At 38.6% G+C, this 20,774-nt stretch overlaps 1 protein-coding gene across 19 annotated transcripts in view; it reads right to left on the bottom strand.

The window, feature by feature from the left end:
- Positions 1 to 20,774, bottom strand: part of CADPS2 (calcium dependent secretion activator 2) — a 315,634-nt gene that overhangs the window by 42,456 nt on the left and 252,404 nt on the right. For 6 of the 19 annotated variants that reach the window (XM_064142033.1, XM_064142028.1, XM_064142016.1 and 3 more), the window contains 6 exons: positions 18,740 to 18,896; positions 11,443 to 11,584; positions 11,193 to 11,312; positions 4,055 to 4,210; positions 1,418 to 1,565; positions 404 to 418 (listed from right to left, as the gene is read on the bottom strand). In XM_064142033.1, coding sequence (XP_063998103.1) covers positions 404 to 418; positions 1,418 to 1,565; positions 4,055 to 4,210; positions 11,193 to 11,312; positions 11,443 to 11,584; positions 18,740 to 18,896 — 738 coding nt within the window. The remainder of the gene's footprint in view (positions 1 to 403; positions 419 to 1,417; positions 1,566 to 4,054; positions 4,211 to 11,192; positions 11,313 to 11,442; positions 11,585 to 18,739; positions 18,897 to 20,774) is intronic. The other 13 variants (XM_064142018.1, XM_064142020.1, XM_064142026.1 and 10 more) reach the window with 5 other exon arrangements.

Raw genomic sequence — 20,774 nt, 5'->3', positions numbered from 1 at the left:
GCAAGGAAGGATGTGCATCTGTGTGCTTGCAGGTTACTGCTCAGAAAGTTTAGTAAAGATAAAATTGCAGCACCAGCAAAAGGCAAAATGTTGCTAGTTGTGATTTACTTCTGATGAACCTGAAACAAATGGTTTGTGGTTCTTTTGATTCACTGGGAGGTGAAAGAGTCCAACATTTAGTGACCTGGTAGGACAGGACAATGGGTTTGACAACCGTGAGTGAAGAAGTCATCTGGAGCCACCTTAGAGGGTGAACAAGAAAGTAAGAACTGAGAAGCTGATGATCAGTTTGTAGCAAGGTCAGGCTAATAAATTAACATGAAAACAAATATTACATTTTAAAACAAAAAGTGTCAATATTAAAAGAAAAAATGTAGGTTAAAAAAAATGAAAAGACACTTACCCACTGACTAGCAAACTGGTTCATGGCATGGAAAACCAAAATGAAAAATAAAAATGACACAGCAGAAAATTATGAATGTCTCATTGAATTGGAAATAAAAATTACATCAAATAAGCTAACATAAAAAAGATGAGTCAATAAAATTAATAACACAGTACCAAAATGGACATATCAACAGAAACAGTATGAACAAACTATGTACATGTGAAACTCCCCAAAGCAGACATACTTTTCTTGTTGCCAAATTCTGGTAAATATTTTTACCTTCTCTTCAGAACCCAATCAAGGAAAATTAAATTGCTAATGCATTAGATCAGTAAGAATGGCTTTAATTTTGTGTTGGTATTCTCACCATTCTCACTATATACTATGCCCTTTTCACTTCACAGATTATTCCTGCTGAAACTGACAACATGGGAAGGACAGCAGCCAAGGAGGTTTACATATCCTTCAAAAGCACATCAATGCTTACTGTTACGGAGCGTGTACAGTCCTGGCAAAAGTCTGTTGCCAAAATGGTCCCTATTTTTGTATGCCAAACAAAAAAAATCCCATTAAATAACCTGATTATTTCTTTCCTCTATTTTCAGTATGTATAGTGGGTATGTGAGACATTTAAAACTAAATCTTCTTTAAATTCTGGCTGAAAAGGACAATATTTTGGCTCCATTTTACTACTACAGAAGAGCCCTGATGTGGGCTGTCTCTCCCTTGCAATCCAAGACAAATTCCCGGCGGGACTGTGAGTCAAAAATACTCTCAATGTTCAGTAGACTCAAAAGTCAATGCAAACAAATTACAGAAGCACTCTGTATCTTCTCTGGTGGAAGGTGATGGATTGTGCTTCCAAGTGTGATGCTTCTAGGGAACAGTCTATGTGTGCTCCTGTACAAATAAAGCTACATGACATATTTCAGCTAGCTTGAAATCAATCTACAAAGGACTGCCTGCAGTTTGAGATGTTTCAGTTTAACCAAACATAGGAGCTAATTAAACATACAAAATTTCACTTACCTCTTGCCCCCCATCCAGTATGCAGAGTTTAGCTGTCTGTTTTTTAGCATCAACTAAGACATTAAACATTGTACATAGAGAAGGAGGGATACGCAAGTCTGTTGATTTGTTTGTCTTTTGCAGCTTGAGTTCAAATGCAATTCTTGTCCTGTTTATTAAAACACAAATCATATTATGAGTTTCTGACTGCTCTGAAGAGCTAGTGTACAAATACATTAACACTTAATAAACACTTAATAAACAATGTTTGTGTATGTGAGGGCAACTTAGAAACAAAATTCTGCAAGGGCAGAATAGCCACCCAGTCAATAAACAATTTCATTGATGGCCATCTCAAGGTTCTGCATTGCTTCAACTAATTCAGTGGAATAATAGAAGTATTCTCTTCTTGTCTACAAGGTAACAATGATGACCAAGAGCAATTTGAAAAAATGAAAATAACCCACATTTTCCAGCACTTCTGTGTTAAAATGCAGTTTGTCATACCAAATGCTAGCTTCTAAGAAATATCATTTAAATATCCGTCTTTAATAGAAAGGAAAAAAATGTTGAAGAAAATCAGTTTATTATTAAGGAATATTAATATTGATACTGAAAAGTAAGATCTGTCAGGAGATACCTAAAAGAGAAAATCTCATTTTCTTCTCACACCAATGTAAATAAGAAGTAACAAATGCAAAAAAATGCTAATAGTTCAGAATGGATAAAAGTAATTTTCTTCCACCTTAATTTTTACATGTGGGAATCAGAAACTTCATCAGAAGATGGGAATAGAAGCATCTTAGAAATTCTTATAGATCATACTAGCATCACAAGAAAAGTTTTAACAGAGTGGTTCCATCATTCTTTTCTGAGTTACTACTGTTCAATACACTCCATCCTATGAGTACAAATTACGTTCTTTATTACCTGATGTACAGTATGTTTGACCACATTAAAACATATTCAATGTAGTAACATTAGTATGTTATGTATTTAAGAGATTAACACATGCTCTGTATTGGCACTAGGATAATTCTGTAATATTAATGAAACCTTCATTTATTGCCACCAGAATCTTCTTACTTTCTATAAGAGCAAGCACAGAGATGTCAGGATTGGTATCATAAAAGTTTCTGGTTGTGACAACACAGGGAATTAGATTCATTGCCTAGGAGAAACCCAAGTATATATATTAACACAATTGCCTTTCCACGTTAATCTGTAACAATTGTTTAAAAGGGAGATTAACTGGAAAAAAAAAAAAAGCTTTCAATTAATTATTTTACCTAGTATTAATTATATACATATTTGTATTTTAGTCCTGCTAGCAAAAGTACAAATGTAAAGATTTTCTTTTTTTTTTCAGACTCAAAGTCAATGTGATTAATATATTACTTTACCTCCATGCTACTCCCTTTAGAGTTTTTGAGATTAAGATTATACTGACAGTGTTCCAAGTCCTTTGAGACGTCACCATTTGGATACGATTTGTTAGATATTTGTAGGTGACTGAGCTGCTACACCAAATTCTTTAAAACAGATGGATGCAAGCTTACATGACTTCAGTTTTAACAGATATTGTCTCATGTCTTATTTTGCTATAGAGCTTAAACTCTTATTTCATGTGCTATATCATCCCCCTCCAAAACTATATAGAAATGTTTGTGAAGTGCTTCTGCCATTTTTGCCATAACTTCTTTATTGTAGCTCTAGCAATAGGCTCATATACTAAGCCTGAGGTTCTCCTTGTTCTTACTGTGGTTTACAGGAAATAATAAAATGCTACAAGATTTAATCTTAGTGGACATTAAAGGTTCTGTTTCCTAAAGCCTTCCTTAGCAATGTTGTATACTTATTGATAATTGGAAAATATAGTATTTCCCCCACCATTCTTCTTTCTCTTCAAAAAAGAAGTGTCCAGACAGAGCTTTCTCTGTGTGATTATGGCTTCTGAAGTACATTATAGATTTCTGCAAATTTTGTTGACACACAGATATGTATTCTAAACTCAATGGTATGCAATAAAAGCTATGGCTGAGATCTTTCCAGATCACTTACGCTTAATTTAAAAGAATATAGCCACAATCTTACTACACAGCTCAAGAAGAAAACACTGTGCTTTCTACAATTCCCAGAAGCTCAGCAATATAAAAGTAGTTTCAATTGGATGAGTAAGAGATAGCATTCTTTTGTTTACTGTATGAATGCATAAATGCTGTATGCTCTTTAGTTTGCAATATATTTCTCAGAGACAGTACTCTTAAATAAGGACAAATTAGGTATTGTTATTATTAACAGAACATAGAACATAATATAGTAATGGAGAAGGGAAGCATGTAAAAAGGATTTCTTCCAGCAGGATTCTGAGATTTGTTAATATTTGCCCCAAATATGGAATAGAAAAGAGATTTGGTTTATTTACTTCCAAAGGTCTATCCACAACATATGTAGAAATTCGCCCTGGTGTTTCCCAGATGGTGCCACACTGCTGATTGCCAGATGCTGGGAAATACAGGCAAGTCACGACCTCTTTACAATTGTCCTGACTCCTATGACATGATTCTGGCACAGATGTACCTCTTGCAAGTCAGTATGGCTGTTACTGTGTTAATTTTCAAATCTCTCTCAGTTTTTAACTGATCATTTCAACCATACCTTTTAACACAGGCTTCTATCATGTCAGTGGCCATGAGTTTAAGTCTCTGCTCTAAATGGTGGGCGAATTCTGGTTCAGGCCAGTGAAGATCAAAGACAAACATCTGCAGAGCATCCAGTTTCCAGAAAAGATCTTCTGACGTAGCTGAGCCATTGCTATAAGAAACAAACAAGAAAAACCCAAAGTCCCCAAGAAACAGAAGGCAAGTGCATAGATGTCTATCCCAGTTGCCACAGAATTGTCTAAGGTAACAAGATTTCCTTATCAAATCATCTTCACTCAGGGGTGATCTTATTACTGTCTACAACTACCTGAAGGGGCATTGTAGCCAGGTGGGGGGTGGCCTCTTCTCCCAGGCAACCAGCAATAGAACAAGGGGACACAGTCTCAAGTTGTGCCAGGGTAGGTATAGGCTGGATATTAGGAAGAAGTTCTTCACAGAGAGAGTGATTGGCATTGGAATGGGCTGCCCAGGGAGGTGGTGGAGGCACCGTCCCTGGGGGTCTTCAAGAAAAGCCTGGCTGAGGCACTTAGTGCCATGGTCTAGTTGATTGGTTAGGGCTGGGTGCTAGGTTGGACTAGATGATCTTGGAGGTCTCTTCCAACCTGGTTGATTCTATGATTCTATGATTCACTTCACTGCACAGTAACTCACAATACAGTTGTTACTATTACAAGAATGTGAATAATGTGAAAATAATGTGAAAAAAATGAAAATAATTTCCTTTAGGGTGAAAAAAGTAAAGTTTTCTCATCTGCTAACTGAGAACTATGACAGACTAGCAATATAGACGGGGTGCTAGGGAACATGGAAAAAGAAGTAGCTCAAGTTCCAGATCAAGATAGGAAGAATAAAGGGTATAGGAGTTATTAATTAGCAAAGACCTTTTCAAAACAGTGAGGAATTTGCATGTATCTTTTCTTGCCTGCACAAGTGGTAGGTAAGCCTACCAAAGAAGCGAGGATGCTAACAGCAATACTGTAAGAGATACCCAGACAAATAATCCCTTGATAAATGCTCATTAATTGTAACTGAGGGAATAAAACCAGATCCTGGTGGAAAAAAGAGAACAGAAACTATTTAAAGAAATTTGTGCTTGAACTAAAATGGCCCTAGGTCATCTTAAGATTGTCCATGTAGTTTTAAACATCTTTTTCCACGCTGATCCAAATGTAAAGACATTTGCTTGTGAGAATACATAACAATTTGAGGCCAATCTTAGCAGTAACTACAGTCACAGTTTCACTGGCACTGAGGATTGATTACATTTTTATGGTGTGGTGTTTTGCAGTGCCCAGGTTATGGTGTAAGGACAGTTTCAGTATGAAGTATGTCATTCCAGAATGTTAGTCACACAAGCAACCAAACCTCAGTCTGACAGGCTCGATTCTGATCCAAATAGTTTAATATGTCACTGCTACCATTTTCTTTCTTCTGCCTCATGACAAAAGAACATAAGCACAAAAATGCTGCATGACTCCAGCTCTCATGGAAGGAAACAGAGAGTGTTGAGTGTGCTCAGGACAGAGCAGGGTTACATTACAAAACATATAAAAAAACCCCAGAGGGGATCTGGCTGAGCAAGATGCTCCTGGACATGCTGTCACACAAAAAGAGACTTTACAAGGAATGGAAGAAAGGAATAGCTAGAATGGGGGGCTCTATAAGGAAGCTGCCTGAGCAGCCAAGACACAGTCTGAATTGAATCTAGATAGGGAGGTCAAAGGGAACACCAAGAAATTTCTACAGGTAGAAGGGCCACTGGGATGATCAGAGGGCTGGAGCACCTCTGCTATGAGGACAGACTGAAAGAGTTGGGGCTGTTCAGTCTGGAGAAGAGGAGGCTCCCAGGTGACCTTCTTGTGGCCTGCCAGGATCTGAAAGGGGCCTACAAAAAAGCTGGGGAGGGACTTTCTAGGATATTAGGGAGTGACAGGACTAGGGGGAATGGAGCAAAGCTGGAGGTGGGGATATTCAGACTGGATGTGAGGAGGAAGTTCTTGAGCATGAGAGTTGTGGAGAGGCTGGAATAGGTTGCCCAGGGCCCCATGCCTGGAGGTGGCACCTCAGGCTGGATGAGGCACCTCAGCATCTCTGAAATGGCTGTACAGTCCATAGATTAAGCTTTCTCTACTAAGAGCTGCTTATGTCACTCAAGTGTAAACATGAAAAAGGCCCAAACTCAGGTTTGAATCTCCAATATCTTTTTTTGTTTGGTTGGGTTTTTTGTTTTCTTTTTTTTTTTTTTTTTTTTTTTTTTTGTTAGTTTTGTCTCTCTTTTTTTTTTTTTGTCACAGGACACGTTCTTGGCTATAGAAAAACTATTTGAACGGGTACAGTAAAGTTACCACAGTGTAATGAATGGATTAATCTTTCTCTACCAGGAAATGGAGCTGCTACCCTTTTGAAAAAACACTTTACATTCAATATAGTTAACTATAATTTTAAAATTGAGCAGAAATTCCACTGTTTTGCTGGTCTAAACTTAAGCTTTCAGTGGTGGTCATATCAGAAAGTGAAGGTTTGGAATAATTATGAGACAAATACTATGTCCACCCTTTTTTGGTTTGTTTGTTTTTTGTTTTTTTCCAATGGCAATTGAACTTTATATTTGGTAAGACTTTGACCAGGATATTGGACCAAGTATCTCCAGAAGTCCATTCTAACCTAAATTATTCTATAGCTTTATACCATGTATCCTAATGAACATAGCAACAAAAGGTCCAAGACTCCTAATGTTTCTCAAAGATCCTGCAAAACTTTAATCTTAGGAGCTGTCTGTTGCCTTCTAACCATTCACTTATCCACTGAGAGCTGAAAGAGGCAGCTTCCCACTAGGCTTGCCAGCTATCTAAGTAGTAAACAGTCCACTAATAAAGCACACTGGCTTCAATATCAGCACACACACGACTCCAGAGTAGATGTGTAATATGTCATTTATCCATGAAGTAGCTTGGAATATGAAAACAAAGCTGAAATACTAAACATCTGAGGACCTTTCCAATCAACCATGAGACAGACCAGTTGGCTTCTGCTCCTATAGAATTTACCACAAGCAATGATAGTGATTTTATAAATTACTGTGATTATCCTTTTTCTTTTTTTAAGCTTATACAAAGTTACTACCTATTACAGTTCTGTGGGGACTGTTTACAGGGCAGGGCACCATCTCTGTGTTGTGTTTGAGCCTTCAGCCGGTGACCTCCGGCTCCACTTCCTTTATGCTGACTCAAGAGATATTTTCAGGGACAAGAAAGTCAACTGAGAATTTCTTCAACAGAAAAGGATTTTTAATAATTATGGAGTCAATGGTTCTCAGTCCCTTCTCTCTATATTCAATGATCAGATAAGGGGGAGAAAGATGGAGAAGAATTTTAGCATAGCAAGTAACTACTTGTACATGGGCCTTTGAAAATATTAGGGACAGTTACTTCACAGTTCTTCCTATTTGGTTCGAGAGTGAGGCAATCTGATGATCATGCAATCAAGCCATGTTTCCCCACTGTTCTTTCTTCCTGCATCTTACTAGTTTTTGAAGAAATTTATGCTACAATATATGTTAATCTTCCAGAATGCTAGGCAGAAACTCAACTCTAGTCAAAATTCCTTATTGCAGAGAAAGCAGATCAGCTATATGTCACTATTGCATCAGTCCTGTGGCTATATTCATCAATGAAAATATCAACCACGGTGTCTTTCCACTCTACTGGCAGCAAGCACTATGGTAGCAATCCCTCAAAACATACTTAAAGCTGGCTTGCTGACTTAGTCAGCATGCATGAACACACAGAGAGGTCCAGCATGAAGACTCAGGCACATTCAGACCATATCCCTTTATATCACAATAAGCGCACTGTGACTGCCTCAGCCAGTCCCTCTTGTCACATCATAACAGAGCCACAGCAGGAAGAATACAGCTGACACGTTTGCTTTGATGGTACCTGTTCTGCCTGGAAAACAAGACAGGTCTATTCTCCTGCAAGAATGTATCGTATTCCATGGTTCCCCAGTCTTCAGTTTTGTTCAACCTGATGTTCTAAGCTGGCGTCAAATAGCAATAGACAATCTGGAGTCTGCATGTACAGTATTTTTGGCCAGCCAGTCTATGCCATATCTGAACTGAAAAGAGTTATATAAGCTAAATCATAAACAATTCAAATAATTCACAAGTTTAATTTAAAAGTCAAGCCCAGAAGATGCAGAAAAATGAGATTTAAAATATAAAATGGAAGAAAACTGTAATTTCACCGGACCACAGGATGCTAGGGGTTGGAAGAAACCTCCAGAGATCATAGAGTCCAACTCCCCTGCCAGAGTAGGACCACAGAATCTAGTGTAGGGTGCACAGGAACGCATCTAGATGGGTCTTGAAAGTCTCGAGAGAAGACTCTACAACCTCTGTGGTGACCATGTTCCAGTGCTACATGACCCTTACAGTAAATTAGTATATTTGAACTAATAAGTAAGGGGGGGGGGGGGGGGGGGGGAAATCTCTCACGCTGGCAGATTAGTAGCTTTTACAGAGGATTTGAACATTTTTTGCTCTTTAAGGATGTCTTCAGCCAAATGGAACAGTCATCTGCAGCGTCTGCATGTCTAGCTAAGGTGTCCCCTGAGCTGTCCTTTCCAGGGACCAATCAAGAAACAGACTACTACTTGTAACATACCCTTCTTCATATCTCCCTTTCCAATATCCAGTAATAAAAGGTTAAGATAAAGCAATTGAAAATGAGGTAATGATCTTCCCAAGAATTTTTATAGGCAGCATATATTTACTGCTCCAAAACATGTGATCAAGGTGCTTTGAAGACCCATAATCTTCTCTGGTAATGTTCAAAATAATTGCAGCAACTTTTCTGTGAAAGAGGTGAAAATCCATTTTCAGCAATAAAGCACACAAAGAAATGCCTAATGTGAACAGCTTTTCACCTCTTTTTCCTCAACAAGTTCTTAGGTAGGCACATAAGAGCTCTGCTGAATACGAATGGACTAGAACATGCAAGCATGAACATGAACATTAGTAAAGTTCCTATCTTTTCCATTGTGGGCAAATTAGACACAGAACTTGTAGTTCTTGGCAAATACTTCTCTGGAGATTTTCAAAACCCACCTGGATGCATTCCTGCTCAGACTACCTGAAGTGATCCTGCTTTTGGCAGGAGGGTTGGACTCAATGATCTCTGGAGGTCACTTCCAATACCTAACATTCTGTGATTTAACTGTAACTCGGCTGGTCCACGGATGTAATTTTTCTCCTTTATTTTGCCTGTAGCTTCTTCTTTGTGTAATTCAAATTTGTAATAATTAACTGGCCAAAATTACAATTTTCAAAAAGAGGGAGGGTAGTCCAGAACAGTGTAGTGACATCTGTACACATCTTCTTCCTAAAGCATCAAGTGAATATATGGGGAGTATAGTAGACCAGGAGAGAAGGACTTGGGAGAGTCAGCAGGAAGAAGCAGCTACCTTTGACACTTGACAAAGCAGAGCACAAGCTTAGAGGCCTTGACTGACCATATACAATGCCATATGTCACTGTAGTCCATTTAAGATGGGTGTTCACTGTAACAAAAGCAAAAACTAGCAGGAAACAATGAGTTTTGCTTGACAAGTATTGGAGCCTAAGTATTTGGTTACTCCCTGTTGCAGAATTTAACGAGAAAGAGGATGCTTAACTCTTCCTGTAAAGGATGGGATGGGGGAAGTGTAGGAAATAAAACATTCCTCCTTTCTTTCATGTAATAGTGAAAGTAAACCCTTTCTTCTGCTGAAACTAACATTGTAAACAGCAGGAAAGAGGAAACTAATTATTCTGGAAGAAGGGATAATTGGCTTGTAGCGTCCCTGCTTTAATTTTTTGATCCAAATATAATACATGGCCATTCTGAGAAGTTAGGTAGGACATAGTTAGGCTGACTCTTAAAATACTATTTTAATTCCACAGTATTACAAAGGTAACAATACTACCTGCAGTCTTGAATGTTAATTTATACAAATTTTATAAAATAAAACCTCAAAGCTCAATGTTTAGGGAAAAAAGAGCAAGGAGAGATGCCTACAAAAGAGTCAACACCTTGGCAGACCTCTTCTCAAATGCTGTGCAAGGCAGCTGAAAGGGGATGACCTTACACTGCTCATCCCCATTACTCTTGCAAAGCAACAGAACAACAGCCACTGTGATTTGCAGCATACATCAACCCTGGTGTTTAGCAAACACTTTCAAAACCTCACTGATTAGTTTAGGATGTCAGGCTGGACCAGCTGATCCTTGAGGTCCCTTCCAACCTGGTATTCTACGGTCCTGCTACCTCTTGCAGCTACGTATCTGAGTGCTTGTTAGGAGTCTTTAACTCCATCATAAATCTTCAGAATACTTGGCTTGAAATCATTAAAATTAAGCTTTGCATATTAAAAAAGTGTGTGCATTGAAGTCTTCCACATTCATCACTTCCCAATAAAACTTTAGCTAAAATAAAGTTCCTCTTGAGCTCTTCTACAATGTTTGTATCCTCATGCAGAAATCTAGCCTGTAACTATGGGAATATTCCCACAGAACAGGGGAAGTCTGCTCTGTTTTATGTAAGAAAAGAGCACTAAAGTGCTGGGTAGAAATCCAAGGAAAGGCATAACTTTTCAAGCAAAGAAATGGAGGTACTTCTATTCTGAGTACTTATTAACCTTTTACTATTTTCCTGTAATATGGATATTTAATCTAATGATAATATTTGCAACCAACGTTTTTCAGAACCAATATGTAATGAGTTAATCAAACCCCCACAAAAATATGACGGGCCAACTCACTTTATAAAACCACAATCTAAAATCAATTATCCAAAAGATTCCCCACTGCTTATTAATTCAGAAGAGTCATTAGGCTGTTTAGGGCATTAAACACTATTCATACCACGACAGACCTCTGTCAAGTTGCTTTTTAAGTTACCAGGTTTAAGACTGCTACATTTGAATGCACTGGAAAGAGCAACTCACTAACAGTCCATGCTTGGCTGACTCCCAAGAAACAATAACTTCCGACTAAGAGATTACAAACACCATGCAATCCAAATACAGCTGCACAGAACACTAGCAAGGCCATGCAGAGCTGACATACAGTCAGAAGGTTACTGAAGAATACACACGTGGAGTCATACATAGAAGTCATCCAGGTTGGTGTAGTAAAGCTAGGTATTTGTGGAAGGTTAAGAGGCAAACTTGGAACTTTTGGAAGAGCTACATTAGGAAGACTGTTGGTGATGCTCCTGTGAAGAAATAAACAATGTAGGAATACAATAAAAAATAGAATATTTAGAGGACAGTGGGGGAGAACACCTGATTAGACAGAAAGCTATAGGCAGGTGCTTTTTTTCAGATCTTGTAGAAAGTACTTACTTGACAGGTTGCCATGACTCTTGTTCAAGACTTCTGTGAATGGACTGGGCAATTGATGATTCCATGAGATCAATGTAGCGGATGACCATGGGAACAAAAATTTCTTGCAAGTGCTTATGAAACTTCCCGTTGCACAAAAAGGCTTTAAAAACAAGCAAAACACAAATTAAAATGTTATGCTTTTCCTCACTTAATTTTACTAGAGGAAAAAGTATCTCTTAAAATAACTTTTTTTTAGTGCAGAAAAGCATTTTAAGAACAAGAGCCAGCCTGTGTAGGAAATACAGTTCAAAAAGATAAAATGCTCCATGAAGACCTTGCAATATATTTTAAACTTTCACTGTAATAAAAATTGAGCACATACTGAAGTTCTTTATTGAACCTGAACCCTTTTGCATCTTCTTAAAATAATACACTTAGTCAACATAAGCCTTAGCAATTTTTTTCAATGCTTAGACACCAAGATAGAACAAGAAAACCCTGAACTGAAATTTGAACGTAACAAATACTTTAACTCTTCTTATGGCAAAGAAGAAAGGTTGTAGTAAAACATTCCAGCCTCACTAGAATATATTAAAAATATACAGGTATACAACACTTTTTGCAGATTGCTTAATGGAAAAAGGCAATATGTGACCATGACAGTCTGGGGGAGTTAAGAACAGTTTATTCATCAGCTTTGTTTCCTCACACAGTTTACTCCTCTGTTTTGTGTCCTTGGGAGCTGGCAAATTCCTGAATCATTGCTTATAGCTACACAGACATCCAGTGAGCTCTTGAACAGAAAAGACACCTTGGTGTACCTATGCATGTTCACGCATAAAACTCCTGAACACAAGTACCTCCCTGCCAGTGTTCACATGAAACTCAGCCTCATCCAGCTTGCTCTCCTCTGCCCTCTCAACTGCCTGGCAAAATTTTAAGGGATGCTAACAGTACACTTCCTTTCTGGAAATTTGCTAATTCTCTAGTGTGATTGTCTCCAAGTTCACAGCAGTTTAGTTTTATAGTTATTTAAAGGAAGTCCTGAAATACAGTTACCTCTAGATCTGAATAAAGCTGATGGGTAACACGCCTAAAGGGATTCTCTTGCTTTTCAAAAGAAATGGAGTTGACTGGTGAGCATTATAAGCAGAAAGCATATTACTCAGAAAAGCACCTATAAGCTGTAGGAAGTTACCTGCTTACTGATGGGATTTACTGTACAAAGAAAAAAATGTATACACAATGCAAATTGAAGATACTCAATACCTGAAAATTAGTTTACCATAACCACTGCTTCTGTGTACTCCATGAAATGTTCTTTAAGCAATCCTTAACTCTTAACACACTGTCTCACCAAGGGAGTAGATCAGTTTCATGTTTTGAATATGTCTGTGTTCACCCATTAATCCAGCATTATCGTTAAGACCTATAAGAATATTCCCATGTGTACAAGGAAATCACACAGGCAAGCTGAGCCATAGAGAAGTTTTCACAACTTTCATAGCCATCCTTTGCTCCCACTCATATTCTGTTTTTTTTTAATTCTCTTGTGGATTTCTTCTCCCCTTATTCCTGTATCCAGGCTTCTCATTTGATTTGCATGGGTACCACAGCCACAATTTGAGGAGACTTCCTCCTCTTCCTAAGAAAGACTGGAAAAAACCCCGGAAACTATCTCATGAAATTACAATCCCTCTTGTTCTGTTACTACTACAGCTCCATATAAAAATAATTTCCGTAGCTTCCAGAAGCTCCTTTGCTTTCCATGAATGATGTCCACCATAAACTGACCCTGGGAGAGACGGAGACTATGGGGAAAATGTGTCATTGAGATTCAGTCCCCCATTGCTTCTTGCATTGCAAGTGAGAGCCTTTGTGCTGATTGTCTGAACATTAATTTTTTTTTCTTGCATGCATTGATCTGAAAGCAAGAACTATATTCTTGAAAATGTCTTTGTAAAGTAATGAGAAATCATGTATCACCCATTTTTATCTAAGGAGGCAAAAGCAACGCAATCAGCTTTCTCTGATTTGCTCACATGCCTCTCTCATCTTCACAGAGAGAGTGATTTCCCATTGGAATGGGCTGCCCAGGGAGGTGGTGGAGGCACCGTCCCTGGAGGTGTTCAAGAAAAGACTGGATGAGGCACTTAGTGCCATGGTCTAGTTGACTGCATGGGGCTGGGTGCTAGGTTGGACTGGATGATCTTGGAAGTCTCTTCCAACCTGCTTGATTCTATGACATTCTGCTAAGAATGTTAAGACTTTGAACTAATATCAACTACGTTACACACAGGGCTGGAGATATCAGATATATGAAGTTTCATGAAAATAGGCAGCTAGGTAGCAGGCAGAGACTATTAGGGTTTCCACTGAGAAAAAGGCAGCGGTATAGACTCATCTCTTATTAAACACTTGAGAATCTACCCTTGAGAGCACCTATGAGCTCATCACCAACATGCTCCATTATTTACACTGCCTCCGGAACTACTTGTTAACTAGACAGTTCTGACATAATTAATTGTATATCAGGCACTCAAAACAGTGTTATTTTTCTATATTAATACATCTTAAAACTGCAGCATCTGTGACCAACAATAACAACAGAGAAGGATTTGGGTATTGAAACAAAAGTTTCACAGTGAGCAGCTCATCGGCATTATCTTTGAGAAACAAAAGGTGGCTGGTATCAAACTACATATTAGGCTCATTTTTCAAGGTAACTGAACTTAAAAACAAGAATACAACTGTGTCAATCAAGTCAATATTACTGACTTACAAGCAAATCAGTGCAGGACTAGCATTAATCAGGCAATCACAGTTACCTGAAGGGCTGAGCTTGTAGTTTACTGTTTTCCGAGTACAAAGCAGAAATGCTCTGCTCCAAGCCCTACTCTGGGAATTACAGTAACAAAGCCTCATGGCAGGAGAGTAGCTTCTGTTAGGCCAAAGTCAGAATAAAATTTAAAGAAGTCACAGATAATAAAAGCTGTTCAACTTAAAAAGCTGAATAATTCTCCTAATATTCTGATACCAGTCTTTGAAGGTAAATTAAACTCTTAACATGACTGTTTTCCACAGAAATCACTCCATATTCTGGTACACACAAGAAAGTGCTGTTTCAGATGAACAACCTGGTGAGCATTCTGTTTACTCAGGGCTGAGGACATGGCAGCTCTGATTCACCCATCTGGAGATCCATGTCAAGGATTACTGCAGGGCAGAGAAAGAACTCAGAGCGCAGCGCTAAGTGATATAGCTGAGTATCATCATCAGACTCGTGGCACTCTACCCTGCGATTAGGACTGATCTTGCCAAAAGGTACCACCTATGCAGCAAAGCAGATGGGAAACAAGAGATCCTTGAGGTAATGCCACACTTCAAATTCCTCAACTACCACTTGTCTCCACAGCTACATAGTTTAATTCTCCAATGTCTTGTCAATATAGACACAAGACATGCTCTTCATATGAGCCATCTCATTTTCACACAAACAACAATGAAATGAAAGCTGATGCTAGGGCAGGGTAACGCACAGAGAATATGAACGGAAAACAGACTACAAGTTCTATGTGCAAATTCTAGTATAAAAGTATACACAGGCTGTAGCAGAGCAGGAAGGCAATGCTGTCTTTGGTGATGTTTGCTGTTTCATTACCAGCAATAGAAATAGTGGAAAAAATAGATCAGATAATTCCTCTTTGAAATCAACAGCCATGGTGATGATGTTCAAGAGGCTAACATTCAAAATGCTTTTTTTTTCTAAATCAGCTCAATCACACTGTCTACAGATGTACCTTGGATGAGTTAGGAGCACATCCACAGACATTTCACTGAGTAATACTCAATGGGCTACGAAGATAATTAGTTAACTTTATAATGCTCCTAAGTTTTCGACTGATTCATGACAATATGCAATGCAATAATGCTGAGCAACAGCACAGTATGTAGTGTCAGTAAGTGATACTTGGAAAGAATATTTGGCCAAGAAAGAAGCAGATTATTCAATACACAACCTGTAAAAGAAACCATATATACAGACATTTCATAACTAGACATATGCCACTAAAAATATCTTTGATGTCTGAAATAAAGAGGAATTGATACACCTCTGTCTTAAGGGACTGAAGACCTGATAAATCTGAATAATTAAACTACAGAAAGTAATCTGCCCTCTACAGCAGGCCCCTTCATATCATAACTTAGAGGCTCTGTGAGCAAAAAGTAGCACAATCATTACAGAAAATAAGACACAATCCTGAGACTTTTTATGAAGAGTTCTGTTGTACTAGAAAACTTATTTTTCCCCTCATTGTTAAATGAACATTGGCTCTAAAGTATTCAGTTTGAATCCTGTATAATGCTTTGTATACAATACAAAATAACACATCTGATGTGGCCACATACCTCTGTGAATAGTAAAGACTTAATTTTCGTTATCTCACAGTCTTTGTAATATTATATTTTAGTGACATAGTTATAAAAATAGTCTTATAAGTTGTTGTTTTTTTAAATGATGCAAATGTCAGATTGTTTTTTTATTGTTAAGAGTTTGTCCATGTCAGGTTTACATGAAAACTGACTCCTGCTTTGAAGATTTAGAGCTCATTTAAAGCTCTTGAGAAAGAATAGCACGCAGGTGTCAATCCTCCAAATTTTACTGAAGATTAACCTAATATGCAATATGGTGACCTAACAGTTCTTCATTTGAAAGAAATCTGAAAAGTAATCTCTGATATAGCTGGATAGTGAGAATAACCCAGTGGGATTTCCACCTCTTCATTTCCTAATGAGTTTTTTGATAATGAGAGGTGACTTCGCCAGTCACTGTGGGCTCTATTATGGCTAATTTGCTCCACTTCACTCTCCTTGTTAATTATTAACACTAGCCTTTTTATCCTCATGAGACCATATTCCAGTTTTTCCCTTTTTAGATTTTTTCCCTAAATCTACCTTTTTTAAGGTGATAGTTTCAAGAAAAAAAATGTTTCACTTAGGGTAAAGCAGGAATTATTTATTTCACTTTTGTCGACTTCAAAATTGATTACATAATCATGGGGAGATCCTTCTAATGTCTTTAGTGCACTTGCAAGGTGAAGAGGCTGTTAATTAGAGAATAACCACTGAGGTATGTTCCACTTGGGAATTGGTTCCTGGTAGAATGGTCACTTGCCACTCGCTAACATATCCACTGATTAAAAGGTGGCTGATTCTAGGGTTGCTTTCCAATAGTTGTAGGTAAAAAAAAAGGTGTATTACTTTCCAGATGGCTTTCATTTGCCCGAAACTGCCACTTACTGTATCTGTTACCATTAGGGAATTACTGAAATTGGTACACAGGTGTGACATTTCAAACAGCACTTGTTTCGCATCCTTCAGTTAAGGTTTTACAATTTCTCTAACAAATACTTTGACATGAAAGTTATCATAACATGTATTTCCTAAAGCTGTCTCAATGATTTGGCATTTAATTTTTTAGGAGAAGCAAAGCCAGCAGCCTACGCCTTTACACATAAGGTCAACTGTTTGTTTCTATCATTTCTCTCATGTTGAAATCAAAGTGCAGAGGAACAAAAATGACACAATAACATTGTCTTTGGAAGGTTCTGAAGAACAGGCAAGGTATCTGAAGACTAGAGGAAAGCCAGTGTCACTCCAGTATTCAAAGAGGTCAAGAAGGAAGACCCAGGAAACTACATCCCTGTCAGCCACACCTCCATCCCTGGAAAGATGATGGAACAGCTTGTTCTGAGCATCATCTCAAAATATGTGGAAGAAAAGAGGGTTATCTGAAGTAGTCAACACAGATTCACCAAGGAAAAGTCATGTCTAATCTGACAGACTTCTATGATGGCATGACAGGATAGCTAGTTGAGGGGAGGGCAGTGGACATTGCCTACATTGACTTCCGCTAGGCTTTCAACACTGTCTCCCACAGCATCCTCACAGACAAGCTTAGGAAGTGTGGGTTAAATGAATGGACAGTGGGGTGGATTGAAAACTGCCTGAAAGATAGAGCTCAGAGGGTTGTGGTTAGTGGCAGTCTAACTGGAGGTTCATAACAAGTGGTGTCCCCTAGGTGTCAGTTCTGGATACACTCATCTTCAACATATACATCAATGACCTGGATGAAGGGATAGAATGCAAATTCAGCAAGTTTGCTAACAACACAGAACTGGAAGGGGTGGTTGACACACCAGAAGGCTGTGCTGACATCCAGCATGACCTGGACAGGCTGGAGAATCGGACAGACAGCAGCCTTATGAAGTCGGCAAGGGCAAGTGTAGAGTATGTTGAATGGGAAAGGGTTCCTGCCTTGACAGTTCCTGTCTCGATAGATTCCCGCCTTGAAAGTGTTCCTGCCTGACAGGACAGGTTCCTGCTGTGACTGGACCATCCCCACTTTTGGATAGCTCCTATCTTTTGCATGGCTTCTGGTTTTACACCGTCCCTGCCTCTGGACAGTTCTCCCCACTTTTGCACCCTCCTGTGCAAACTTGCAGGCTTGGCAAGCCCTGGGGTCCTTTGAGAGAGCTGCCGGCAGCACCCAGACCAGTCACTCTCAGACCATATCAGCAGCCGACTTCCTGGCTGCCTCCCAAACTGGGAAGACGCTAATGGTTTGGCTCTCCCCTGCCGCTGCAAAGGCAGCATCATTCCACGATCACCCCACTCATGGATGAACTGCGTGAGACATTTCTGAGTTTGGTGGCTTTGCCATTCACCTTGGAATTCTGCTGCATGGACATACACTACTGGACATTGCCTGCAGCGTCAGAAGGGTGCTCCTGCAGAGGAATCCAGCAAGGGATCACTGTCAAATGCCTATCTCACCTATGTGAGTAAGACCTACTGTTCTCTTAATCTTCTGCTCAGCCTGATTTGATAGTGTCTCCCAGGCAACCAGCAATAGAACAAGGGGACACAGTCTCAAGTTGTGCCGGGAGAAGTACAGGCTGGATGTTAGGAGGAAGTTCTTCCCAGAGAGAGTGATTTGCCATTGGAATGGGCTGCCCAGGGAGGTGGTGGAGGCACCATCCCTTGAGGTCTTCAAGAAAAGACTGGATGAGGCACTTAGTGCCATGGTCTAGTTGACTGGATAGGCATGGGGGATAGGTTGGATGATCTTGGACGTGTCTTCCAGACTGGTTGATTCTATGATTCTATAAACTCAGGATATCTATATCTATCTATCTATGACAGGCACTGCCACTTTTGTTTTGAGAATTCCATTGTTCAGAAACATATCTGTAAGATATAGGTACACTGAAAAATCTTACACACAGTGTAAGTAAATATCTTAAGACCTTACTGTCATTTCTGAGGGCATTATTCAGCAGCTGGAAAAGTGGGAAGCTGTCCCAGGAATCCGGTGGCTGTGCCTCAAGTGCTGAATCCATATCAACAGAATAGAGAGACAAAAACTTCTCTGCATGCTCAGCCAATAATTCTGGCCACCAAGCAAATGCCTGCAAACATGAAAAAATACAATTACTAAACATGAGTTGCAAAGCAAGGAAATGTGTTGTATCTGTGGCAAAATACATTTTGAATATGAATACATTTGAATATGAAAACACCAAGTGAAAATGTGAAAATATTTCCTAAAACTTTGCATCAAAAATACAAGTAATCAAACAGATTATGCTGGGAAAGCTGTTAGAAACAGAATTAAAATGTAGCACATGAAAATAAAAATAGAATTATAAATCCAACTCTTTTTGACCAGAGAGCAAAGAATGAGGCCTCACCCTTGAAAAAAAATCACTGTATATGCTTCTTTCGATTTAATTCAATTATAAAGCTGTAAGTTACTAAATTAACTTCTCTTTGCAATAAACTGTTGTGAATGCAAGTGAATGCATTTCACACTGATTTCTTAATCAAAACCAAGGGGTCAGTGTGAAATTTTACTTCTTAAACTCTAGTGCTTTTTAATTCTTATTTTTGCTTTAAAGATGTCAGATCTCCAGAGGAAGCCATCCACATTTCCTTCCACAAATGCCACAAATAACAACATGCTGAAATGTACAGTTTTTCTTTGGTAAAAATCTAGAATGTTGGGTAGCTCTAGTTCAAAAGAAGATACCTGTGGAAAAACAGTGTGCCAGAAAGCGAGGCTAGCTACATCTTTTTGCTATCACTTAAATCTAAGCTTTGAGAGGTCAGTATTGAAGCAGAGTACTGCATCAGTGGTAGCTGTATGATCCTGGTGTTAAAGACGAAGTGAGTTTATGACATCAGATGAATCACACATACTCCTCAGAGCATTTTGCTCAGAGTTTGTGACAACATCTGGCAGTGACTAATGTCTACACAGACTAGAAAACAAAATGTCATTGCTTTCAAATTCCTGTCCCTCATTTTGAGTGTCTTGTTTTGAGAATTTTTGCATTACGAGCGTGAGATATATGTAGCTTAAGCTATACAAGTACTGAGCTCCCACAAGTTCAAATAAAGGCATAGAAATCCTCACTTGCATTTCTGAAACGCAGATCCTAGGTAATGTGGAATTGTGTACTCATGGCTGAAAGGCATAAACATCTGGAAAGTGGTGTACAACTATGTTTCTGCATCCTGGACTTTCTGATGACTGCCTGTAATCCTTTTTGACATGGGAGAAACTGAGAAAAGATGAATTGGCAAGAAGTTTTACAGAAATGCTGAGCAGCCTCTGCTATTACTGAGAAGTACTTTGTGTGTTGCAGTGTCAGGATTGGAAGATGCTGACACCATAGTGAAAAAGACAGATAAAACTTGAAAAAAAAACTGCCAGAAACTTGAAATGGAATAATTTTTCTCAAACTGGAAGAAGTTTCTTATTAGTAAAGCCTTTCTAAATGGGAGTATATAAAAGGAACAGACTCCTTAGCTCACAAAATAACTAGAAATGAGTACAAAGAGATGAAAATAAATGCATACAGGCATTGTCAGGTGTCCCTTGGAGGCAAGCAAAACTATTTTCAAAAAATATTCCCAAAAAATTCAAACCAAAGTAAAACCCAAACCAGAAGGCTAGCACATTTTCTTTCCATCTTTTTCCCCCTTTGCAGCCACACTTTCAGTCTACACAGAAATTCTGCTGAGAGTTGTCCAGTCATTAAAGATAGTATGAAAACAGGCTAAAGGCAGTCAGCAATTGGTGAGACACACTAAAAGAACAAAAATGACCATATTAAAGGCAGACTGAAGTTCTTAGATTCTAGAAAGACACACAAATGTGACAATACAATATGAGAAATCAGCAGAACAACATATTCTACATATTTAATGCACATTTTCCATGCAATAAATGGTGAAAAATAATGCTTAGTCTATCAGGAATCACATACCTCTCTTCCCTTTGG

Source organism: Pogoniulus pusillus, chromosome 4 (genome assembly GCF_015220805.1).
Source record: "Pogoniulus pusillus isolate bPogPus1 chromosome 4, bPogPus1.pri, whole genome shotgun sequence".
NCBI lineage: Eukaryota > Metazoa > Chordata > Aves > Piciformes > Lybiidae > Pogoniulus > Pogoniulus pusillus.
Note: the sequence above shows the minus strand (reverse complement) of the source record. Positions and strands in the feature narration are given on the sequence as shown.